The sequence below is a fragment of the Apodemus sylvaticus genome, chromosome 10, assembly GCF_947179515.1.
Source record: "Apodemus sylvaticus chromosome 10, mApoSyl1.1, whole genome shotgun sequence".
Classification (NCBI taxonomy): Eukaryota; Metazoa; Chordata; class Mammalia; order Rodentia; family Muridae; genus Apodemus; species Apodemus sylvaticus.
Window position 1 is genome coordinate 1,931,549 of NC_067481.1, and position 20,130 is coordinate 1,951,678.

Consider the following 20,130-nt stretch of genomic DNA (forward strand, 5'->3'; position numbering starts at 1 on the left):
GGACTCTCTCCTCGTCTCTCTGTCCTCTCTAAGGCACCTTCTAGGTCTAGCTGCAGACAGGGAGTAGTAGCCAGGAAGGATCTGACCCCTTTGGCCGGACATAGCGACAGGTGTGCTGAAAGATGAACCACTAAACATGATCCTGTGCTCAGGGAGGGGGGAGCAGCTCAGTTTCAGCCCCTCGCGTCTGTGAGCATGACTGCGTGGCTTTATATAGCCTCGCAAGCCCTATATAAGCTGGAATCGAGGTTCTGTCAAGCAGGAGAGCTTACACAGATTTGGTCTGGTTGGGATATTTCTCACTCATACCCACCAAAGTAGGGCCCCACAGAGCTAGCCCACCCCACTCTCAGGATGCCCAGCAGAACAGCCCGCTACGCCCGCTACAGTCCCCGACAGCGGAGGCGGCGGCTGTTGGCTGATCGGAGTGTGCGTTTTCCTAATGATGTCCTCTTCTTGGACCACATCCGCCAAGGCGACCTGGAGCAGGTGGGGCGCTTTATCCGGGCTCGGAAAATCTCCCTAGACACTATCCACCCCTCAGGTGAGTAGGTAACTGAGGGACTGCTCTTCTGTCCATAGGGAGGCAGGGGAAATCCTGTTCAGAGGGTTATAGCTTTGACCCTGTGTTCCCACCCTGCCCAGGCCTGGCTGCTCTGCATGAAGCTGTGCTCTCCGGAAACCTGGAGTGTGTGAAGTTGCTAGTTAAATATGGTGCTGACATCCACCAGAGGGATGAGACAGGCTGGACACCACTGCATATCGCTTGCAGTGATGGGTACCCTGACATAGCCAGGTGAGACTATGGAATGTGATTTAGAGGCTTCATCCTAATCTCTCCAGGTGGACCCCCCCCCCCAAAAAAAAATACGGCTCTGAGGATGTAGGCAGCAACTCAGGGATTCTGGCAGTTTCTACCCGATTGCAACAGTAGAACAAGCTGGAAAATCTGGCCACATCTTCCAAGGGGTCAGGTTTCTTCCTCCTCACTCTGCCTGGAAAAAACCAACAGGTGACCCCAAAATTCTAGCCCTCTGGCCCCAGGGTGGGCTGAGCAGGCATTAACCACCTACCCTTGGCACCTCAGGTACCTCATCTCTTTGGGGGCTGACCGAGATGCAGCCAATGATGATGGCGATCTGCCCTCCGACCTTATTGACCCGGACTTCAAGGACTTAGTGGAACTCTTCAAAGGAACCAGCATGGATTGAGTCAGCCGTGCCCTTTGGGGGCTTGTGCCTCCTTGGACAAGTGGCAAGCACCTTGCCCCAGGGACTAGAGTGCCCACTGGACGTGCAGTGAGGCAGCCAGGCTGGTTAGGACTTGGGAGGCTCGACCCTCTTACCCCTAGACCCATTTCTCTGGTCTGGCTTTTTCTCCAGGTTTTTTTTTTAAATGGTGATACTTTTTACTTTTTCAATAAACATGTTTCCCAAGCTGTGATGGTGACTGATTAGCACGGTCCAGTTCAAAACCATCGCCAGGTACGCCGGGGCTCGCTGTCAGCGCAGGGCAGGGGGAACGAGTGTCTGTGACAAGTCCCCGGTGTTTTGTTTTTTGTTTGTTTTTTTGTTTGTTTGTTTTTGTTTATTTGTTTTCAGAGATGCCGGGCAACCCCTCCCTTCCCCCCACACCCACCCGTGTTTCCGGGACGACCTCGCGCGCCTCCGACCTCGCCGCACTCCGTTCGCCGGCGATCACGTGGCCCGCGCCGGCTGCGCGTGCGCGCCCGCGTCACTTCCGGTCGGCCCACTGGAAGCGGCGGCGGTGGCGGCGGCGGCGAGGAGGGCGAGGTGAGGAAGGCGCGGCGCGGGAGGCGCGGCGGGGCGGGGCGCTGCGGGCTCCGTGGGACCTTGGCCGCCCCGCCCCGCCCCGCCCTGGTGTCGCTGGGTCGCCTGGCACGAGCGGGAGAGAGGAGGCCGGTGTCACCGCGGGGTGCGGACGTGGCGCCAGCCAGGAGGAGGCTTTCTTGCCGGGCCGCCCCCCGGGAACCGACGCCCACGGCCCCGAGGCAGCCATTGGGGGCGCTTCCTGCTTCTGAGCTGCGCAGACCAGGCCCCCAAATCGCGCCGGTGTCCTTGCGGTTACCTGCCCTGCCCACATCCCAGTTGTCTTGATGCAGTGGCTCTGCGCAAGCCCAGGGCCTGCCCACCGTCAGTCCGCGAGTGGACAGGCTGGTGGCCGGAAGTCTCGTATCCCCGTTGACAAAAGCAGTCCAGATCCTGGGGTGGTCGCCCAAGATAAAATGGTCTTCCCTCTGGACGCCATGTTTCAAACAGAGGGCAAGCTCAGGCAAAGGCCCCCAGTGAGTCGAGATCAGCTGATAGTGGATTTCTGGGAAGTGTCCAGGACATTTACACAGCGGTGTGGCAGGAGAGCAAGAGAGCCAGGACCTTCAGAAGAAGGGGTCTGGGGTTTGGGTGCAGTTAGGGAATATCTAATAGTTTGCTAGTCCGGGAAAAGAATAGGATACCTGTTCTAGGTCTGATGACTTGTCAGCATCATCTAGAAGGAGGCCCAACGTGTCACAGCACTTTGGCTCCAGCTTCGCTGGTCAGTTATCGACTAAAGGCCTCACAATTGGTAAAGGATACAGGTATGACTTGAAGCAGGGAGTGGTAGCACATACCTGGTAATCCTAACACTTTGTGAGGTGGAGTCAGAAGGATCAGAAATATAAGACCAGCCAGGGCTTTTTTTCTAAAAGGGGTGGGAGAGGAAGGGAGGAAACTACATTTGGATGTAGATGTTCCAGGAGAAGAGTGGACTGACCAGCCATTGTGGCGCGGGATCACTTTCATGGTTGCTTTGGTGGGCAGCAAAGTATGATCACCTAGCATCATGTGCCTGGCATATTAGATGTATGTAGAAGAGTTGAATCTGGCACCCTGTACTGTCCCCCTACCCTGCCATCCAAGGCCTTGGGTCCCATAGAAGTGGATGGTTCTATACAGAGTAAACCCATTCAGGAGCCGTCTCAGGAATAGAGGGGCTGTGGGCAGACCCGCACGGGTGTCTCCCAGAACACCCAGCAGCCTCTGCAGCCTCGAAGGTCCTGGGCTGTGTTGGGGCTGGGATTCAGTCAGGTCCCCTCTTAGGTGACAGTTGCTTCATCCTCTGAAATGGGACTGTGAGATGCCTTCATCCTGGCCGGTTGTGATAGGACTGTGTGTGTAACTGTGTAAAGGTCCAGCACAGGGGCTTCCCTGTGTTCCTCCCTTGCCAAGGCTCTGCTGTAGCCTTTGTGATTCTTGGCCCCTGACATTTCTGGGTCTCCACCTCATTTTAAGTGTTAGCTGATTCCACATTTTCTGCCTTATACTCAGTGGTCTATAACATCCCTTTGTTGTTAGTTTTTACTGGGATAATGTAGTATGGCTTTGTCATGTCCATTATCACATTGGCTGGAGGTCTTTCACTTACATTATGGGCTTCATACAGCTGTGCTTCGAACTCCATTGGAGCAGGAGGACCTGGCACCTCTCTGGTGACCACTTCACTTTCAGTGAGGAACCCACAACTCTTGTCTGGAGGACACAGAGGAGATGGCCAGGGTACTTCTGGCCAGGGGTGGGAGGTACTGGACAGATAGTTCTGTTAGATTTTCAAAAGGCAGCTATAAGGAGACTGAAGGGGAAAAGAAAACCTTGGTCTGACCCTAAGTGGGACCCTGTTTACTCACAGACAGGGCTTTGTCATCCATGTGTACAGATGGCCAAAAGGCCTGCAGAGGAAGATGGGATGTAGCTCTGTATAGGGACAGAAATGACCTCATACTCTACAAAGGAAGCTGGGAAGTGTAGTCTTTTAACAGGAAACTGTTATGTTTGCTACTATTATGGGGGCCTGAGGATATGAACTGGTGACACACAAGAAACACAAGGAACAAGAACTCTGTGACAGTGGTTCCCTCTGGAGAGTGATGGGAAAGTGTCAAGAATCTGTACTGCCAACTGTGTGTGTCTGCCATGGAGCTAGTGGAAGCTAAGGCAGCAGGGATGGGCAGGGCCACTGGTAGAGGTATAGTAATGGAGGAAGTCTTTGGCCATGGATATGTCGTGAGTGTCATCACATCTAAGATACCATCATTGTTAGCTGTGTCTTAAGAGTTCACTAAACAAACAAACAAACAAAAAGCCTGCCTACACACACACACACACACACACACACACACACACACACACACACGGAGCCCTAACATAGCTACTCAGTAGGGTGATGGAGGGTTGTAAGTCCAAGGCCTTCTTAGTCAACGAGAAGTTGAAGGCAGCCTGGGTAACAGACCTTGTCTGAAAAGTAAAGGGTGAGATTATGCTTTAGGAAGTGCATTTGCCTGGCGTGCATGAGGCCCTAGATTTATAAAAAACAACAACGACAAAAACGTCCTGCTAGGTTTTGATGTTAGGGAGTAGTGGGACAATCCATTTCAAAGATACAGATAAAAGGTATTATAGAGTTGTGCCAGGTTCTGACCTCTGCTCCTGCTGTCAGCCTGGTGGGTCCCTCAGTGACAGAGGCCTGGGCACTTAAAGTCTTTTGAAGTAGGTTTCTCTCCCTGGCTGCTTACTCAAAATGGTGTCCTCCTCCTATGGGTAATCTTTGTCAAACCACCACACCCTTTCCTTGGCTGCTGATCAGTAGTCCGTGATCCCTTTGGTAAGGTTCTGCCATTGTTCTTAGTCCATTGAACCTGCTTTGGTCCTAGACCCCAATACACTTTAGGGACACAGTTCATCTGGTATCATACCACTACATTCCTTGCCAGTAAACATGCTCAGGTTTCTCTCTGCCTCACCAAACATAAAGCCTGCTGCCAGCTGGGCTGGTGCCAGAAAAAGCACCCAGGCAGAAGGCATGGTATGTATGTGCAAGCCGGGAGACCATTGGAGGATGTGGCCACCAGAACCTGAGCTGTAGGGTAGGAGAGGCCCCAAGCAAGCGTCCATGGTTTTGGGACAGGGAAGGGTATCCAAGGTCATAGGCAGTCCGGCCCTAGAGGCAAAGGCAAGGCTTGGCTTGTGAGCACTGCCTTACTGTCCTGGCCTGTAACTGGGCCTTCCCCATCTTGGATCACTACCATCATCACACCTCAGAGGGCTTTCCTTGTGCTCTGACGTCCTGGGCTGGCAGCTTTGGGAAAGACAGAGTGAGGCTTGGGAGCCAGGTTCGGGGAGGGGCACAGGGTTCTAGAGCTTTCCAGGAACTTGGTAGGACTGAGGTAGTCATCTGTCTGAGTAGTTAATATAATGGATCACTGACCAGAGAAGAGCTTTGAGAAAGCCTGAGGTGGCATGCTTGGGACTGTCTGGGTCTCCTTTGTCGTCAGCATCTGGGGTTGCCCCATCTGGACCAAGGCCAGGCACAGGACCAACCTTGTATGACTGGTTTCCTGGTTAATTATGAGATTCTGACCCTAAAATTAGATACTCCAGGCACTTAAGGCACTAAAAGACCCCTGGCCTATAAATAGGTTGTACCCCAGGGTTCTGGTCACTAGATCAGGTCTATTCTCTTCCTCTTGGTCTGGTGTGGGATCAGGAAACTTAAGTCGTTTGTCAAATGTCACTGAGCTTCCGGATAGACGGTTTTCTCACCATGAAGTTCCCATGGGCAGTTAGGAGGCTGAATCTTAGACTTTGGAGAAACATGCACACAGTCCAGTAGTGCTCTGGGGCAGAGCTGGCTGGCGTCTGCAGACTGAAGACAGAAGTGGGTTAGAGATGTGGCTGAACACATGGCCCCAGTGGCTAAGTTATGCAGCATCTGGCCTTGGGGTCCTCTTAGTGACACTGATACCCCATAGCCTATCAGGATTGCTTGGAGCCCACTGGCCACTCGAGTCTTAGGCCCAGGCTGAGGGTCCCCAGTGGACTCAGGTCCACAGAGTTTGTTCCTTTTTCTGCTGGAAGGACGACCGCTCCAGTGCCATGGGTTTCTGTTTTATAGGCCGCAGGATCCAGCAGCCAAGCACTAGGACTAGACATCCCAGCAATGACCAGGTGGGTCTCAGGTGTGTGTGGGAGCTGGGACCCCATCTCTCCTGTGACTCCCTCCTCACACACGGGGCCTTCCCCAGCTCTCCTGTCTCCAGAGTTGTCTACAACGGCAAGAGGAATAGCAGTCCCCGCTCTCCCACCAACAGCAGTGAGATCTTCACTCCAGCACATGAAGAGAATGTGCGCTTCATTTATGAAGGTTGGTGTGCTCGGTGTCTGTGCTCGCCTGCCTGCCTGCCATGGGTGAATGCCCTCAGTGAGGAGGGGACCATACTTCAGTGGCCATGGTGTGACAACACAAGAGGGCATGGGGAGTGGGTGGAAGCCCAAATGAGGCAGGATCTTGGAGATGGTCCTCAGGCCAGGAGGCTTCCTGAGGTGAGGAGGCCGCTGTGAACAGTTTCACTAAAGGGGACAGAGGTTCTGTGGTTAGAATTGGAACAAATGTGTTGGGAGGTCGGCTGGATAAAAGAGGTGGGAATGGGGGGACCCTGTGTGGGTTGGGGAGGCCCTTACACAGAAGGGACTGGCCTCTGAGCAGGGCCAGGAGGAGCTGATGCAGGAGGGAGAGCAGTTTTGGAGCTCTCCAAGATACCCTCAGGTAGCCAGGGGTGGTGGTGGCGCACACCTTTGATACAAGCACTCAGGAGGCAGAGGCAGGTGGATCTCTGAGAGTTCAGACAAGGCTCTTACACAGAGAAATCCTGTCTCAAAAAACAAAAGCAAAAACAAAACAAAGCAAGCCCTCATCTAGTAGAGGGCGGCTGGTAGGGCAGGGGCGGTGTGCTGCCGAAGGGCAGCGTCAGAGCCGAGTGCGCTGTTAGCTTGAGTACTGCTGAGCACTGAGCCTGTTGTCTGCTGCAGCCTGGCAGGGTGTCGAGCGAGACCTGCGCAGCCAGCTGTCCAGTGGTGAGCGGTGCCTAGTGGAGGAATATGTGGAGAAAGTTCCCAACCCCAGCCTGAAGAGTGAGTAGGGCAGACCTGGAGGAGCCAAAAGGCTTCTTCCTGCCCGCACCGTGTCCTGTCTGAGGCACCTGGGTTTGGAAGCCTCTAGAGGTGGGGAGTGGATGGGGGTCCTCTTCCCAGCACCCACCAGACTGTCCACTAACAGGCTTCAAGCCCATCGACCTGAGTGACCTGAAGCGCCGGAACACGCAGGACGCCAAGAAGTCCTAGAGTGCCTGGCGCCCTCCCCTGGCCTCCAGAAGATCAGGGTGCACTTGATGTTGGTTTCCTTTGTTCCTGTGGCGCTGCTCCTGGGACGGGGGGAAGAGAGTGTGCTCTAGCAGGCCGTAATCCCCAGAGCCAGCAGGATTGATGATCAAGGCCCTTCCTTTCCTCTCCAGGGTCTCAAGTTGCCCCTGTCACTGGGGGAGCAGGGGTCTGGCCGTATCTGCCCCTGTCCTTCTCCCCTGGCCAGCTGCTTCTTGGGTAGCACCTGGCCCGACCTGCCCAGCCCTCTCTGCTGTTACCTGCCATGCCTCGCCCCTCCCCTTCCTGGCTGCTTAAGGTCAGGAAGGAAAAAGGGGAACACTGTTTCTTCGGCTGTCGGAACCTTGAAATGACCAGAAAGTAGGACATGCGCAGTCCCACCTGCATCCAGTGTGGCTCTCTCCAAGGAGACTTGCTTTTATTCTGCCCTGGACATTTGGGGAGCTCCCCCTTCCATCCCCACTGTCCGTCCTGACCCTTCCTTGCCCCACTTTCAGAGTGAGCCCAGGACAGTGCTGGCTCTCTGAGGGCAACCAGGCCTTGTGTCCTGGTACCTGCAGCCCGGTGGTCACAACAGTGCCCTGGACAGGGCATTAAGGCCCACCCTGAAGGGGCGGTGCTGCCGGGCCTGTCTGGCTTTCTGGGATGTGCTGGGAGGATTACCAAGGCCCCCTTTTCTTGTGGCCTCTTGAATCCAAGTGTCTGTAGCTTTGGAGACTGAGGGTCTGTGAATAAAGGTGGGTGGCACTGGAAGTGGCTTCTTGGAAGTCTGTCAGGCCCTACCCTGAAGCCCACAGAGCTACCTTGTAGGTCTGTAAGCCCCTGGCCTGCCCTGCCAGAGGAGTCTGGTGGGTAGTACCGCTAGGTCCTCTCATTAGCCCATCTACATTGCTCACTTGGAGCTCTGGAAGGAGTTAGAGCTCTTCAGCCGTGACGTGGACTCTGAAGAGTGCTGTTGGCTCCTTGGCTGCCCAGGGCTGCTGGACCCAAGAGAGACCTGGTCGCATTTGACCTTCAATCATGGAAACAGCCCTGGAATGCTCCTGTTCCTGAGAAGATGCCAAAATGGAATTTATTTCAGGAACATGCTTTCCCAGAAGAGTATTCCGGGGCTCAAATGGCCCCCAGAGGCATCTCCTGGGTGTGGGCCGGGCAAGGCAAGTCTCCCCAGGGAGGTGCAGGCAAGACAGGGCAGTGAGAAATAGCTGTTGTAGGTGCCAGGCCACCCCTGATGTCTTGGCATTGTTAGTTCCCTGGGGCCTGTTAGGCTGTGTGAAGACACTCAGTGTCTGTCCTAGGCTGTGGGTTACCCAATCCACTTCCCATTGTCAGGACTGGAAGGGGTGTGGCCAGCTTAGGGGATACCAGGACACGGTGGGTGGTCACACTGCCCAGAATACCAGCATATCCACTGGGGGACCAAGTAAGGTCCTAACCTGAAGTCATTCTGCCTCCTAGTGGTGTTGATTTCCCAGCTGTCCTAGAGCACTTGAAGGGGCTTCCACTGGCTGAACTGGTGCCACACACATGACCTTTAGCAAAACTCATGCCCCAGCCTCTTAAGGTGATTAATACTTGCTTCCTATGGGGTTTCCCAGGCAAGGTGCCTGCTGCCAATAGTCAGTCATGGATTCACTTGACAAGGTTAGCCCCATAGAGTGACCTCAGTGCCAGACAGCACATGTACCTAAATGCCCCTGATCAGTAGGCATGACCAGTGTCTTCCCTCATAGATGATATTTATTTTTAAGGTATATGTGTGTGTTTATCAACACAAAGACTCACTAAGTAGCTCTGGCTATCTGGAAACTCACTGTCTCGCTGTGTAGACCAGGCCTGAAAGCTGCAGAAGTCTGCCTGCTTTTGCTTACCTGGTGCTGGGACAAGGGTGGGGCAGGACACCTGGCTAACTTTGTGTGTGCGTGTGTGTGTGTGTGTGTGTGTGTGAGAGAGAGAGGGGGGGGGGATCTGTAGAGCTGACAGAGGATGTTGGCTTCCTAGAGCTGGAATTACAGTCGGTTGTGAGCTGACCAGTGTGGATTTCCAGGCTTCCCAAGGGTAGGGTAGTGAGTGCTCTGAACTACAAAGCCGTCTGGCCCCAGCCCCAGCTGTGGCTTTGCTTTGGATTCTTTGGGATGGGGTCTCAAGGTGGCCTCGCCCTTGTTATGTGGCTGAGGGTGACCTTGAATTTCTGATCCTCCTCCCGTCCAGCTTTCTTCCCCCTCCAAGTTAAGGTGCTGTAGGTTTGTGCCACCATATCCAGTTTGCAGTGCTGAGAGTCACGCTAGGCAGGTGCGCTGCCATCTGAGGCAGGTGGCCTCAGTTTTCTCTTCCTTATAATCTTGGTTACATCAGAATAGAACAATTACGTCATGATGTTTGTGACCAGAAGTGACCATATGGTAAGTATGGTTTTTATATCCTCCAGCTCCTTGGAATTACTAATTTTTCCTTCCGTGTGTGTGTGTGTGTGTGTGTGTGTGTATGAGAGAGAAAGAGAGAGAGAGAGAGGGAGGGAGAGGGAGAGACAGAGAGAAGCAGCTTGAGAAACCCTTGGCATACCTTCTCCAGGAAGCCACCTGCCTCTTTGAGACAGGCCCTTCACTGGCCTGAAGAACTTATGAGGATGGACCGGCTAGGAAGCCCCAGGGATCCTCCTGTCTTCCCAGCACTGGGGTTACACTTGCACACCAGCCTGCCCAGTGTGCATCCTGCCTCTTGTGTGGTCCTGGGGATTAAACACTGCTTCCCACATGGTAGGCAGGCATCCTACCACTGCTCTGTATCCTCTGCCTTCAGGGTTTGTTGCTGGTGTTTGTTTGCTTGAGACAGGGTCTCGTTACACAGCCCTGGATGTCCTCAAAGTCACCATGTGGAACAAGCTGGCTTCGAAGTCACAGAGACCACTGCCTCTGCCTCCTGAGTGCTGGGATTAAGGGTGTGTACTGTGACTACAGTAGGCACAGCTGTCTGTGACTTACTGTATTGTATAGCTCTAGGCCCTGAGCTCCTTCTCCTGCAGTCACCTCCCAAGTACTGGAATGACCACACCTGGCTTCCTGCACACTAGCCTGGACTCCACCCACCTGGTCGTGTTCACCTGTCCTCTCCTGCCACTGGAGCCTTCTGGCCCCTCCTCTAGTATACAGCTCAACTCTCCCAGCTTTGATCCTCAGTGCTCAGTTGTTTTGTTTTTGTTTCCTTTGTCTTCACCGTCTTTTAGTAGTAGGAATGTTCACACACCAGATTCCGGGGAACCACGTGCAAGTCATCTTCCTCCTAACAACTCTTGTCACTCACACCCTCTGGAACATTGAACACTTATATACCTTCCCCATCTGTCACACACAGGGTCACACCTCCTTCATAGTCACACTCCTGTGTCCCCTCCAGGGTACCTGTGCACACTCACACACTTTACTGGATAGCACCCAGCACTCCTCTGAGGCAAGGAGACTGAAGGTAGAACTGAAGGAGGGGCAGAACCATGGAGAAGGCCTAGGGGCTCCTGAAATAAAGTGGTGCTGCATGGGCCCTGGGCTGAGCCGGAGACTCCTCCCTCCGCTGTGGAGCTGTCTCTCATAGTTCATATTCATTGGCTAGGTGAACCTACCTGCCCACCTCTTGCCCTGCATGAACCAGCCTGCACCAGTTCCCTTGGGGACAGGGTGAAGGAGGACAAGGGCAGAGAGACTCAGGATGGGGAGGGCTCAGGAGGCCCCAGGTGAGCTGCAACCCCAAGGCAGTCACCAACCCTGAGCTCAGCCGGCGTGAAGGAGAACGGATGTGCTCAGGCGCTGACTTGAGTGGCCCTGTGCCTACGGCAGGCACCTAGATGTCCAAGGCTCAGTAGAGCCAGGGTCTGAGATGATCTGCCTAAGGCAGCAAAAGTCAAGAACCGGTGGTCGCCAGCAGACGCAGCCAACTTTGCAGGCTTCCAGCCCCCATGTTTTCCACAAGTCCTAGTAATTCAGATGCCCTCCTGGGGTTACACCCGCCATCCTCCTCACTCACTCCCCTCCCTGCTACCCCTCCCTGTACCTACCTGCTACATTGGGAGAGTGGCAGGGTAAGGCCCCCTTCAGGCCCCAGTGTGGCCTGGCAGGTGAGTCATTCTATTTACCTTTCCTGAGTGGCCTCCTGTCCCTTCATTTAATTCAATTAGCCGGCTCTGCCTGAGCAGCTGCAGCCCACGGGGCCTGATGTTGGCGGTGTGCACCCCTCCCCCAGGGTCCTGGATCATTTTCCAGCAGCATCTTGAACAGAGGCACCTGGTTGAATTTCCCCACTCCCCACCCTCTCTCCACACTCCACTAGGTAGGCATCACAGCAACAGCCCAAGGGACCACTCTAGAGGTGGCCATAGCCCTTCATGTGTCCCCATCTGCACCTGCCTCTGCTCAATAAGGCTCTGGTGTGCACGGCCGAGGCAAGAGCCACTATTAAACATACTTCCTCAAGGGGCAGCTTCCGTTCAGGGTGATGCTGGAGGAAGTGGGCTCCTACCCCAAAGCCCCGCTTCAGAGACAGTGTTTTCCTGGATTGCGTAAGCTCTCTTGCTGGCACCTGAGTGTGGCGTTCAGCCACTCACGCACGCACTCACGCACACACGCACAGCTGCTGCTACTTGAGCTTCCCCAGCCCTCCCAAACACTTTCCCTGGGGACAAACCCTGCTGTCCAAGAGATGCACAGCTCCCACTTGAGCTCTTTACTGAAGGACACATCTGTGCACAGAGAACATGTCAGCACACATGGGGACACTCCTAGTTCATAGCTTGGCTTCTCCATCATCTCCACCCCTACTCCATCAATGTGGTCGGCACCAGGCTAGGACAGGTTAGGGGAGTGTGTGCAGTACAAGCTGCCGTCTTGCTACTTTGTCTCTTCAGCCTTGGCCAGGTTCTGGGTTGTCCTGTGAGGCCCTTTCTGAATCCAGCCTGGCTAGGCTCCAGTGGAGATTCAGGTGGGGCTGTCAGCCAACCTTGGGAGACTACTGGCCAGTGAGGTCTCCACAGAGGGCTCACAGCCAGTGCCACTGCTGCTGCCTGCACTCATGAGCTGAAGTTTCTCACAGGGATCACCATGACAGAGCCCTGCTTGGGCCATGTGGCTGCCATGGCTGCTGGCCATCCTCTCCTCCTGAAGGGCTTTGCCTTCTCGCCATTGCCTCCAGCGCCGCAGTAGCTCTGCCTGCACCTAGAGGAGCCAGGGGAGGGCTACTCTGCCAACCCACTTCATTAGGACCTTGCCTTGGCCGCTCTGAGGGGCCCAAAGCAGACCCAAAGCAAGGCAAGCTTCCCATTGGGGACAGCAGGGCCATTTGTCACCAGGAAAGACAGGGACCACCTCATACACTGGACTCCCTGAGGACTTAGGCCTGACATCCAACACATGCAACCATGATAATGGGGATGGAGGAATGGTCCACGGCAGGGCAAGGCCACCCTCAGGGCCAGCTCTGCTCCTGTTCCCAGCTTCACCTACCTCCTTGTTGAGGAAACAGTAGAGAACAGCCACCAGCAGACCCTGGAGAAAAGGAGTGGTCAAGGGCAGCACTCTGGGTCCCAGAGGTGGGGCATGATGGAGACTCACCTGGAACGAACCGAGGAACAGGTCAAAAAAGAGCTTGGCGGAGCGCAGAGTGCCCTGGGCGTACTCATCCGTCACGAAGGCGAAGACCACCTCGTGGACCCCCAGCAGGGGGATGAGGGTCAGCGTGGACCTGGCCAGCCTGCAGGGGCAGAGCTTGAGAACACTCCCCTTCTAGGCCTTCTGGGCTTCCCCTACCCCCATCCCTCTCCAGCCTGGACCCAGGCCCTCGCCCTTGCCCACCGGAACTTATAGTCAGTATAGTGCATCTGATGGGCACGCAGCTTGGCCACAAGAAGGTGGATAATGCGGACAAAGATGAAAAAATTGATCTGTGTGAGGAGAAAGACAATGGGGAGGTTAGCCTGAGAACTTCCAGTGTCCTGCACGGCCCTCATATGTCCCTGATATAGGTGAGGCTGCCGCCAGATGAGTCCTAGACACTTGGCCTGGGGCTGACAGGCATTCCGCCAGGGCAGGCAAACTGACCCACCACCCAGCATGCACATCCTCTTCCTCAAGTGAGTGCTGGCCTCACCCACCCTTCATCCTCTGGCCTCAGAGGCTGAGGAAGGACGGACTGGGAGAGCCAGGTCAGTGGCCCTTCCCCTGAAGATGGAAGCAGGGCTCTTGTTGCCTTACCAGTATGGCCAGTAAGACAGGGACGCGCAGGATCCACCAGAACCCCATGTTGTCATTGCTGGTCCAGCACCTGCAGGACCAGGTGCTCACTTACTGGGGATGCAGCTCTCCAACCCCTACCCCTCCCTATCTGCTGGGATTTACTGAGTACCTCCAGAAAGGAAAGGACAGGCTCTTCACTGAACCCCCAGGTCCAGACACCAGATTCACGTGTCTAACCTCACCCCTGCCCCTCCCCACACCCCAGGATCAGAGAACAGCACCAACCAGTCCAGCCCATTCTATTAGCTCATACTCACTGGACATTCTCAAATAGACACTTGACCACCACCCAGGAGATGACAAACAGCAGGGGCGCACCTGCGGGAAGCAACAGTTGTGGTCCCCCGACCCTGGTTAGCTTCCTTCCCCACTCCCCCCACAAGCCTACTCACCCCAGCCAATGCCGAGGTAGAGGGAAAAGAAGCTCCTCTCAGAGAAGGTGGCAAGGCTCAGCAGGCTGTACAGGTACACACCCTCTACCAGCAGCCAGCAATAGTTGGCTATGATGCCGTACTGCGTGATCACTGTAGCCACTCGGCAGCCAGCCATCGCCTGAGCAAGGTGAGGCGTGAGTGGAGTCCAGACACCCTGTCACCCTACACAGGCTGGGGAGCAGTCAAACCTAGGCTCACCCCGTCACTGAGCCAGACGCTCACACTAACGTCATCTCCAATCTTCTGGCTGTAGCGTGTCTTGAGCAGCCGATCAGTGACCAGCACAGAGCCAGCCTTGAGCACAAAGGACGCGAACAGGTTCCCATGGATGTAGTTCCGGGTGCAGTGCAGCTTCCTATATGATAACGTATCAGCACCACTCCTGCCCTGTCCCTGCCCCCACCACCACCACAGTGGGTATTAGCATCGACAGCTTTGTACCTGAGACCCAGCAGGATGACCAGCGCAAGGAGCAAGGCCCCCAGGGACAGACTGTAGCCCACGGTGTACATCACCTGGTACCTGCTATACATCTTGGCCTCCCCCTTCTGCAAACCAGAGGCAGCGGGCATGGGGCCGGGCAGTGCTGTATCCCGGCCCTATGCGGCCCCACTGTGATGCCACCCCATACCCTCCAGAGCTGACCTGGACCTCGATCTCCTCGTCGTCCATCTGACACTGGGAGGCGTCACGCCACGGCTGCCCCCGTGGCCCTCGAACCCACTGCCCATCAGGACCACACCTCTTGAACACTAGACGGTGCTGCACTGGGACATGGGTGCAAGCGCTGGTCAGCCCACTCCTAGGCTCTGCCCCCTCGGTCCCCCAGACCCTCTACCACATTACCTTTGTGGTACCAAGGTAGGTACCAGGGGCAGGAGATGTTGGCAGTGGTGTTGGGAGGGGTGTCGGGCCAGCAGGAGTACTTGTCGAAGGTTCTGTTACAGACCAGCTCTGTAATGGTGAAGGAGGATGGCGGAGAGACCACAAATCCCCTGAGCATCACCCTCGTGTCACCAAGCCTGAATCTGAAGGGGCTGCCTCCCTGATGTGGGCCACAGGGGCAGCCCCTGGCCAGTTATCTTGCCTTCTAGACTCCATGACTACCTCCCTCTCCAGCTCAGCAACATTTGAGTTTGCCCAAGACATCCCATCTCAAATGTGCACCAAACCCATTTGGGGTCTTTCCTTCTCTGTGTCTTTAAAAAAAAATTGTAAAATTCTTTTACATTTGTTTCTTTGCTTTTTCATTTGTTCATTGCATGTGTGTGTGTGTGTGTGTGTGTGTGTGTGTGTGTGTGTGCGCCAGAAGCACACCCGTGTGTGCACCAGCATACAGGATCATAGGGCAACTTGCAAGAATCATGTTTCTGACTTCTGTGGGTCCCAGAGCAAGGGCCTTTATCTGCTGAGCGGTCTCACTGGCAGCTCCTGCCTGCTGATACATTCCTTTTCAGATGCCAATCTCCAGTTTGGTTGGTACCCTTTCCAGGCCCAGCCACAGCTCCCGCATCCTGCTGCCCCTCTCCCAGGCACGTGTTATCATCTCCCCCAGCCGAGAGACCGTAAGGACGCAATCTCTCTTGGCACCCACCCTGTCCCTGATCATTGTCTGCCCACTGTGGGTGATGATAGCAGAGACATCGGCTGGCTGGGGATGAGGGCATCCCACAGCAGGGAGGACAGCAGAGCGTGCCTCCAGCAGGGAGGACAGCAGAGCGTGCCAACTATGGAACAGTTCTGCATTTCTGCTGTTTCCTGACCACGTGGCCTTAGGGAAGCCACTGCCACTGGAGGTCAGTCACCTGACCTGTAACTGGGGCAATGGCTGGGCATTATAAAGCCTTCATTACTATTACACTCACATAAGGTCTCTGGTCTCTGCACATCCAGCCAGGGTGACAGGACACATGAGTCTGTGGGTGGGACTCACCAGTAGGTGGGGGCAGCAGGCTTAGGTTGTGGTGGCATTGGTCACTATAGAGCTTCCACTTCTCATACAAAAAGTCCATCACCTGGGCAGAGGGTACCTTCGGCTGGGAAACAGGTAGGCAAGCAACGAGAGAGCCGTCAGCATGTGTGTGTGTGTGTAAAGGTGTAAAGAGCGGGCAACCCTCCCCGCGGGGTGCGGGGTGCACAGCACTCACCAGACATGGCAGCAGCAGCAGCAGCAGCAGCAGGTGAGGACAGTGGAGCTGGGTGAGGGGCATGCCTCTGGGTAGCCACCCCCCACATCTGGCAGAGGTTGCACGCCTGGGTCCTCGGAGTGTGTGCACCTCTCCTCAGGCTGCAGAGAACCAGAACAGTGCAGCCTGGAGAAAATCTACAGAGCATCCTATTCCCCAAAGCCAAGCCTCTGAGCCCAAGGCCTCCTGATAGCTGAGCTTTGGGGAGGAGACCTGTGAGTAGCTCACAGTGCTGATTCAGGGACAGGTGACGGTGGGCAGCTGCTACATGTGGCTGGCTGACTGAAAGCCATCACCCCCCCACCCCATCTGGTCACCCAGGTCTCTCAGAGTGGACCAACATTTCAGCCACTCCCTCTTTCCTCAGCAGTGTTGTCCTGGCCTAGACATCTCCTGTTCTCAGCCCGTGGGAAAGCTGACTGGCCAGGCAATCTAACCTGGGGTAAAGAGAGTAAGGGTATGGTGCCCAGGCCATCGCCGCCTGGCTCTCATTCCAGAGCAGTTCCTAGCCAGGGCCCAGGTGAGGGACACCTCTGCCTGATGTCAGCAAGACATGGGACCGCCAGTGACAGACCTGGGCATCAGCCCCTGGCTGTACCAGAATCCTTTCTGGCTTTTTGGCCCTTGTGATGGTTTATATATTCTTTTTTGTTTGTTTGTTTTTTGTTTTGTTTTAAAGGGTTTCTCTGTAGCCCTGGCTGTCCTGGAACTCACTCTGTAGACCGGGCTGGCCTCGAACTCAGAGATCTACCTGCCTCTGCCTCCCAAGTGCTGAGATTAAAGGCGTGTGCCACCACTGCCCGGCCAGTTTATATATTATTGGCCCAGGAAGTGGCACCATTAGGAGGTATGGCCTTGTTAGAGTAGGTGTATCATTGTGGAGGTGGACTTTAATACCCTTGTCCTAGCTGCCTGGAAGCCAGTCTCCTGCTAGCTGCCCTCAGAACAAGATGTAGAACTCTCAGCTCCTCCAGCCCCACATCTGCCTGGACACTGCCATGCTCCTGCCTTGGTGATAATGGACTGAACTTCTGAACCTGTAAGCCAGTGCCCCAATTAAATGCCATCTTTAGTATAAGAGCTGCCTTGGCCTGGTGTCTGTTCACAGCTGTAAAACCCTAACTAAGACAGCTCTGATGGATTCTCATGGCAGAAAAGCAAAGAGCTTCTTGGGGCCTCTAAGAAGTCAAACTATAGCCGGGCAGTGGTGGCGCACGCCTTTAATCCCAACACTTGGGAGGCAGAGGCAGGTGGATTTCTGAGTTCGAGGCCATCCTGGTTTACAGAGTGAGTTCCTGGACAGCCAGGGCTACACAGAGAAACCCTATCTCGAAAAAAATGAAAGAGAAGGAGTCGGTAAATAAAGGGGAACAAAGGTGAGGCCAGGAACCCATGAGGATTCCTTACACATGCAGATTATCACTCAGACCACAGTGGGTGGGCTCAGAAACACTCAGAGCTAGATTCTAAGGGTTCAGTAACCTCTAATGTCTAACTGGGTCTCTCACACGAAAGTGGCAGAAACGGTGAGTTCTCTATTTCTGTGGATGGAATAGCAATGGGGGATTTCTAGCCGGTTATTTACAGAGCATCACAGAGAGGAGGCTGACTTTCAGTCCCATGAGGTTGAGATACTGGGGTCTCTGCAGAATCCAGCGAAGAGAGCAAACACATGAAGACAAAGACATCGCCCTTTCCCTCTCAACGAAGGAGAATGGGCTGTGTCATCAGTAGGACAGGACTACAGTCTGTCCCCTCTGCAGTGTGCCTCCCGTCCCCATGGTGGCAGACAGAGCCCATCAACTCTGATAAATACTCAGGGTGACAGCCAGCCAGCCAGGTGGGGACGCTGCGCTAGAGCACCTGTGGCCAGGAGCTGCAGATCTGGCCCTTTTTCCACCTTATTACCCTCGCTAGCAGGGAACAGATGGACGTAAGGGACAGTAGACCAGGGATCCTACCCTCTTTCCTTCTTGAACTAGGCTGCTGAAATCTCTCTCTCAGTGAGACCCAACTGTAGGTGAAATACGGAAGATGCAAGTCTGACTCCCTAAGATGTCAGCCCCTCTTGCCTTTAGGTCATGCCCCGCCCCCTTCTTCACAGCACAGTATCTGGCACACAGGCCACCTGGACTGGCATTGTCCCATGCCACCACCACCACCGCTCCCAGCAAGCTCCAACAGGACAAAGGACACTTGGGTCTTTGCAGTGTGGCCACCGATTTTTCTCTGCAGGTGGCCGAGGGTGTGAGATGGATGGCCTGGTGGCCAAAGGGAGGCATCGCGGGGGCTCCTCTTAGTTCCTCTGGAGCCGAAGTTGGAGCGGTAGCAATGGTTTTTTTGATCTTAGGACTCCCCAGAGTTATGAACTGGAAGGGTGTTTTGGTCAAAACAGAGAAGCTAGACCAGGTCATAGTCCTACAGCAGGGACAGGATCAGGGGCCACAGGCTGTGACAAAGCCTAATTCCTGAGTCCTCCCCCGAAAAAGGGCCGGGATACCCACCGGCTCTGGTGAGCTCAGATTCCCCCTTCTACGTCTCCAAGACAGAAGAACAGCAAAATATCCCTGGTCGATCCTCGGAGGAGGGCTGAGAGGTGAGGGTCTGTCGGTCCCCGACAGAGAACTTCGCCGATCTGAAGTGGGAAGGGGGTCTCTGGGGAGCCGGGAGACGAACAAGGGCAGTGGCCTGCGCTCGCAGGGGTCAAAGGCAAAAATTGTGGAGGGAAGAAGAACCCTCCCTGCACGGTGCCTACACATCTCACCGGCAAGATTGGGACACTGCTAGGAAGTCCTGGAGATCGGGGACACATAGGAAGGGGAAGCGAATCCATCCGACGGGGATGAGCGAGCCTTTGGGGTGTGAGGGATTGGAAGCTGGGTGCTTCGGGCGTTCAATGGGGCAGCAGGATCCACGCCTGCATCCACCCTCTCCCACCTCCCGATTGTGCTCCCAGAGAACAGAAAGGAGAAATTGAGACCCCTAACCTGCCGGAGCCGGTTAGGGAATCAGGTGACCCTAGCCATGACAGTAGGACACATTTCCCGGTTTGAAAAACGGGGGGTGGGCGGTGGGGGGTAGAACCGCGACACCCAAGACCCCAGGAACAGCTGGCTTACGTCCAGGCCCGAGGGCCAGCTCCCCGTTCCCCTCTTCTGTGCGTCCAGGTCACGGTTGTGCTCCAGCACCCCACAGACCGCCTGGGATCATCCCCTCGGGGCCCGACCCTGGTGCTTACTGTGCTTAGTCGCCGGGGCTAGGGCTGGGCTCCTCGCGGTCCTCGAGCGTGCTGCGATCTGGGCGAGGGCGACTGCTCGTCTCCGCAGCGCTGCGATCGGGGTCGGCGCCAGCTCCGCGCCAGCCGCTCGCAAACTTTCCAGCGGCGACTCTGGGCGGCGGCGGCGAAGGGGGAGGGGGCGGGGCGGGAGCGGCCCGCGGGGGAGGGGGAGAGATGAGGGTCGGCGCCCGCGCCTTAGTGCAGCCGACCTGCAGCGGGCTCTCAGACCCTCTCGGTGTCACCGAGAGTATCTCTCCAGCGCTGAGCTTGCCGGGCAGGTCTGCTTCCCGCTCACTCACTTGCTCTCCCTTCTGGCACACCGGAGCAGGCCCTGACCCGGATCCGACCCCACGGCTCCCGTCCGAGAACCCTCAGTAACTGTACTGTAACCCCAAGGATCCAATCTTGAGCACCCTGGACTTCAGGGAACCTCCAGGGGTGAATCCTGACCTGGCAGGTGCGGGTCCTGGTGGGTCTGAGCTCGCCAAGGGAACAACGTGACTCAGCGCACTCGCCCCTTTCTCTTGCATTGTCCACTGTCGTGGGGTCGCCTCATTGCGTTCAGGTTTGCAGTCTTGATTTTTCCAGACGGGTTAAGTCCCCTACTTAAGCACATCTGGCTCCTGGGAGGAAGACTGCGGCTGCCGCACATGCGCCGTGGGTGTAGAGGTGGGGAGGACAGGATAGATGGGCCCCTTGGCAGGTTTCAGACAAGGGGATCCCCTCAGAGTGTCTCTTAAACCCTTTCCC

General features: G+C 55.5%; 3 protein-coding genes across 4 annotated transcripts; 2 read left to right on the forward strand and 1 right to left on the reverse strand.

Moving 5' to 3' along the window:
• Positions 1-228: 228 nt before the first annotated feature.
• Positions 229-1,352, forward strand: Ppp1r27 (protein phosphatase 1 regulatory subunit 27). The gene is made up of 3 exons (XM_052196834.1): positions 229-544; positions 646-796; positions 1,088-1,352. Exons 1-3 carry the CDS (start codon positions 355-357, stop codon positions 1,209-1,211), a joined length of 465 nt encoding a protein of 154 aa, XP_052052794.1. The 5' UTR covers positions 229-354; the 3' UTR covers positions 1,212-1,352.
• Positions 1,353-1,753: 401 nt separating this feature from the next.
• Mcrip1 (MAPK regulated corepressor interacting protein 1) lies at positions 1,754-7,961 on the forward strand. Its single transcript, XM_052196625.1, has 6 exons — positions 1,754-1,793; positions 5,947-5,999; positions 6,077-6,195; positions 6,861-6,962; positions 7,108-7,221; positions 7,343-7,961. Exons 2-5 carry the CDS (start codon positions 5,992-5,994, stop codon positions 7,170-7,172), a joined length of 294 nt encoding a protein of 97 aa, XP_052052585.1. The 5' UTR covers positions 1,754-1,793; positions 5,947-5,991; the 3' UTR covers positions 7,173-7,221; positions 7,343-7,961.
• Positions 7,962-11,908: 3,947 nt separating this feature from the next.
• On the reverse strand, positions 11,909-19,519 carry Gcgr (glucagon receptor). 2 transcript variants are annotated; one of them, XM_052196891.1, is made up of 15 exons: positions 19,342-19,519; positions 18,608-18,738; positions 16,065-16,204; positions 15,851-15,953; positions 14,764-14,871; positions 14,563-14,684; positions 14,359-14,465; positions 14,116-14,272; positions 13,876-14,035; positions 13,741-13,801; positions 13,442-13,511; positions 13,043-13,131; positions 12,803-12,941; positions 12,695-12,736; positions 11,909-12,406 (listed from the first exon to the last, which is right to left on the reverse strand). In XM_052196891.1, exons 3-15 carry the CDS (start codon positions 16,125-16,127, stop codon positions 12,170-12,172), a joined length of 1,458 nt encoding a protein of 485 aa, XP_052052851.1. In that variant the 5' UTR covers positions 16,128-16,204; positions 18,608-18,738; positions 19,342-19,519; the 3' UTR covers positions 11,909-12,169. The 2 variants fall into 2 exon arrangements, with proteins under 2 accessions (XP_052052851.1, XP_052052852.1); XM_052196892.1 differs by lacking the exon at positions 18,608-18,738.
• Positions 19,520-20,130: the final 611 nt, after the last annotated feature.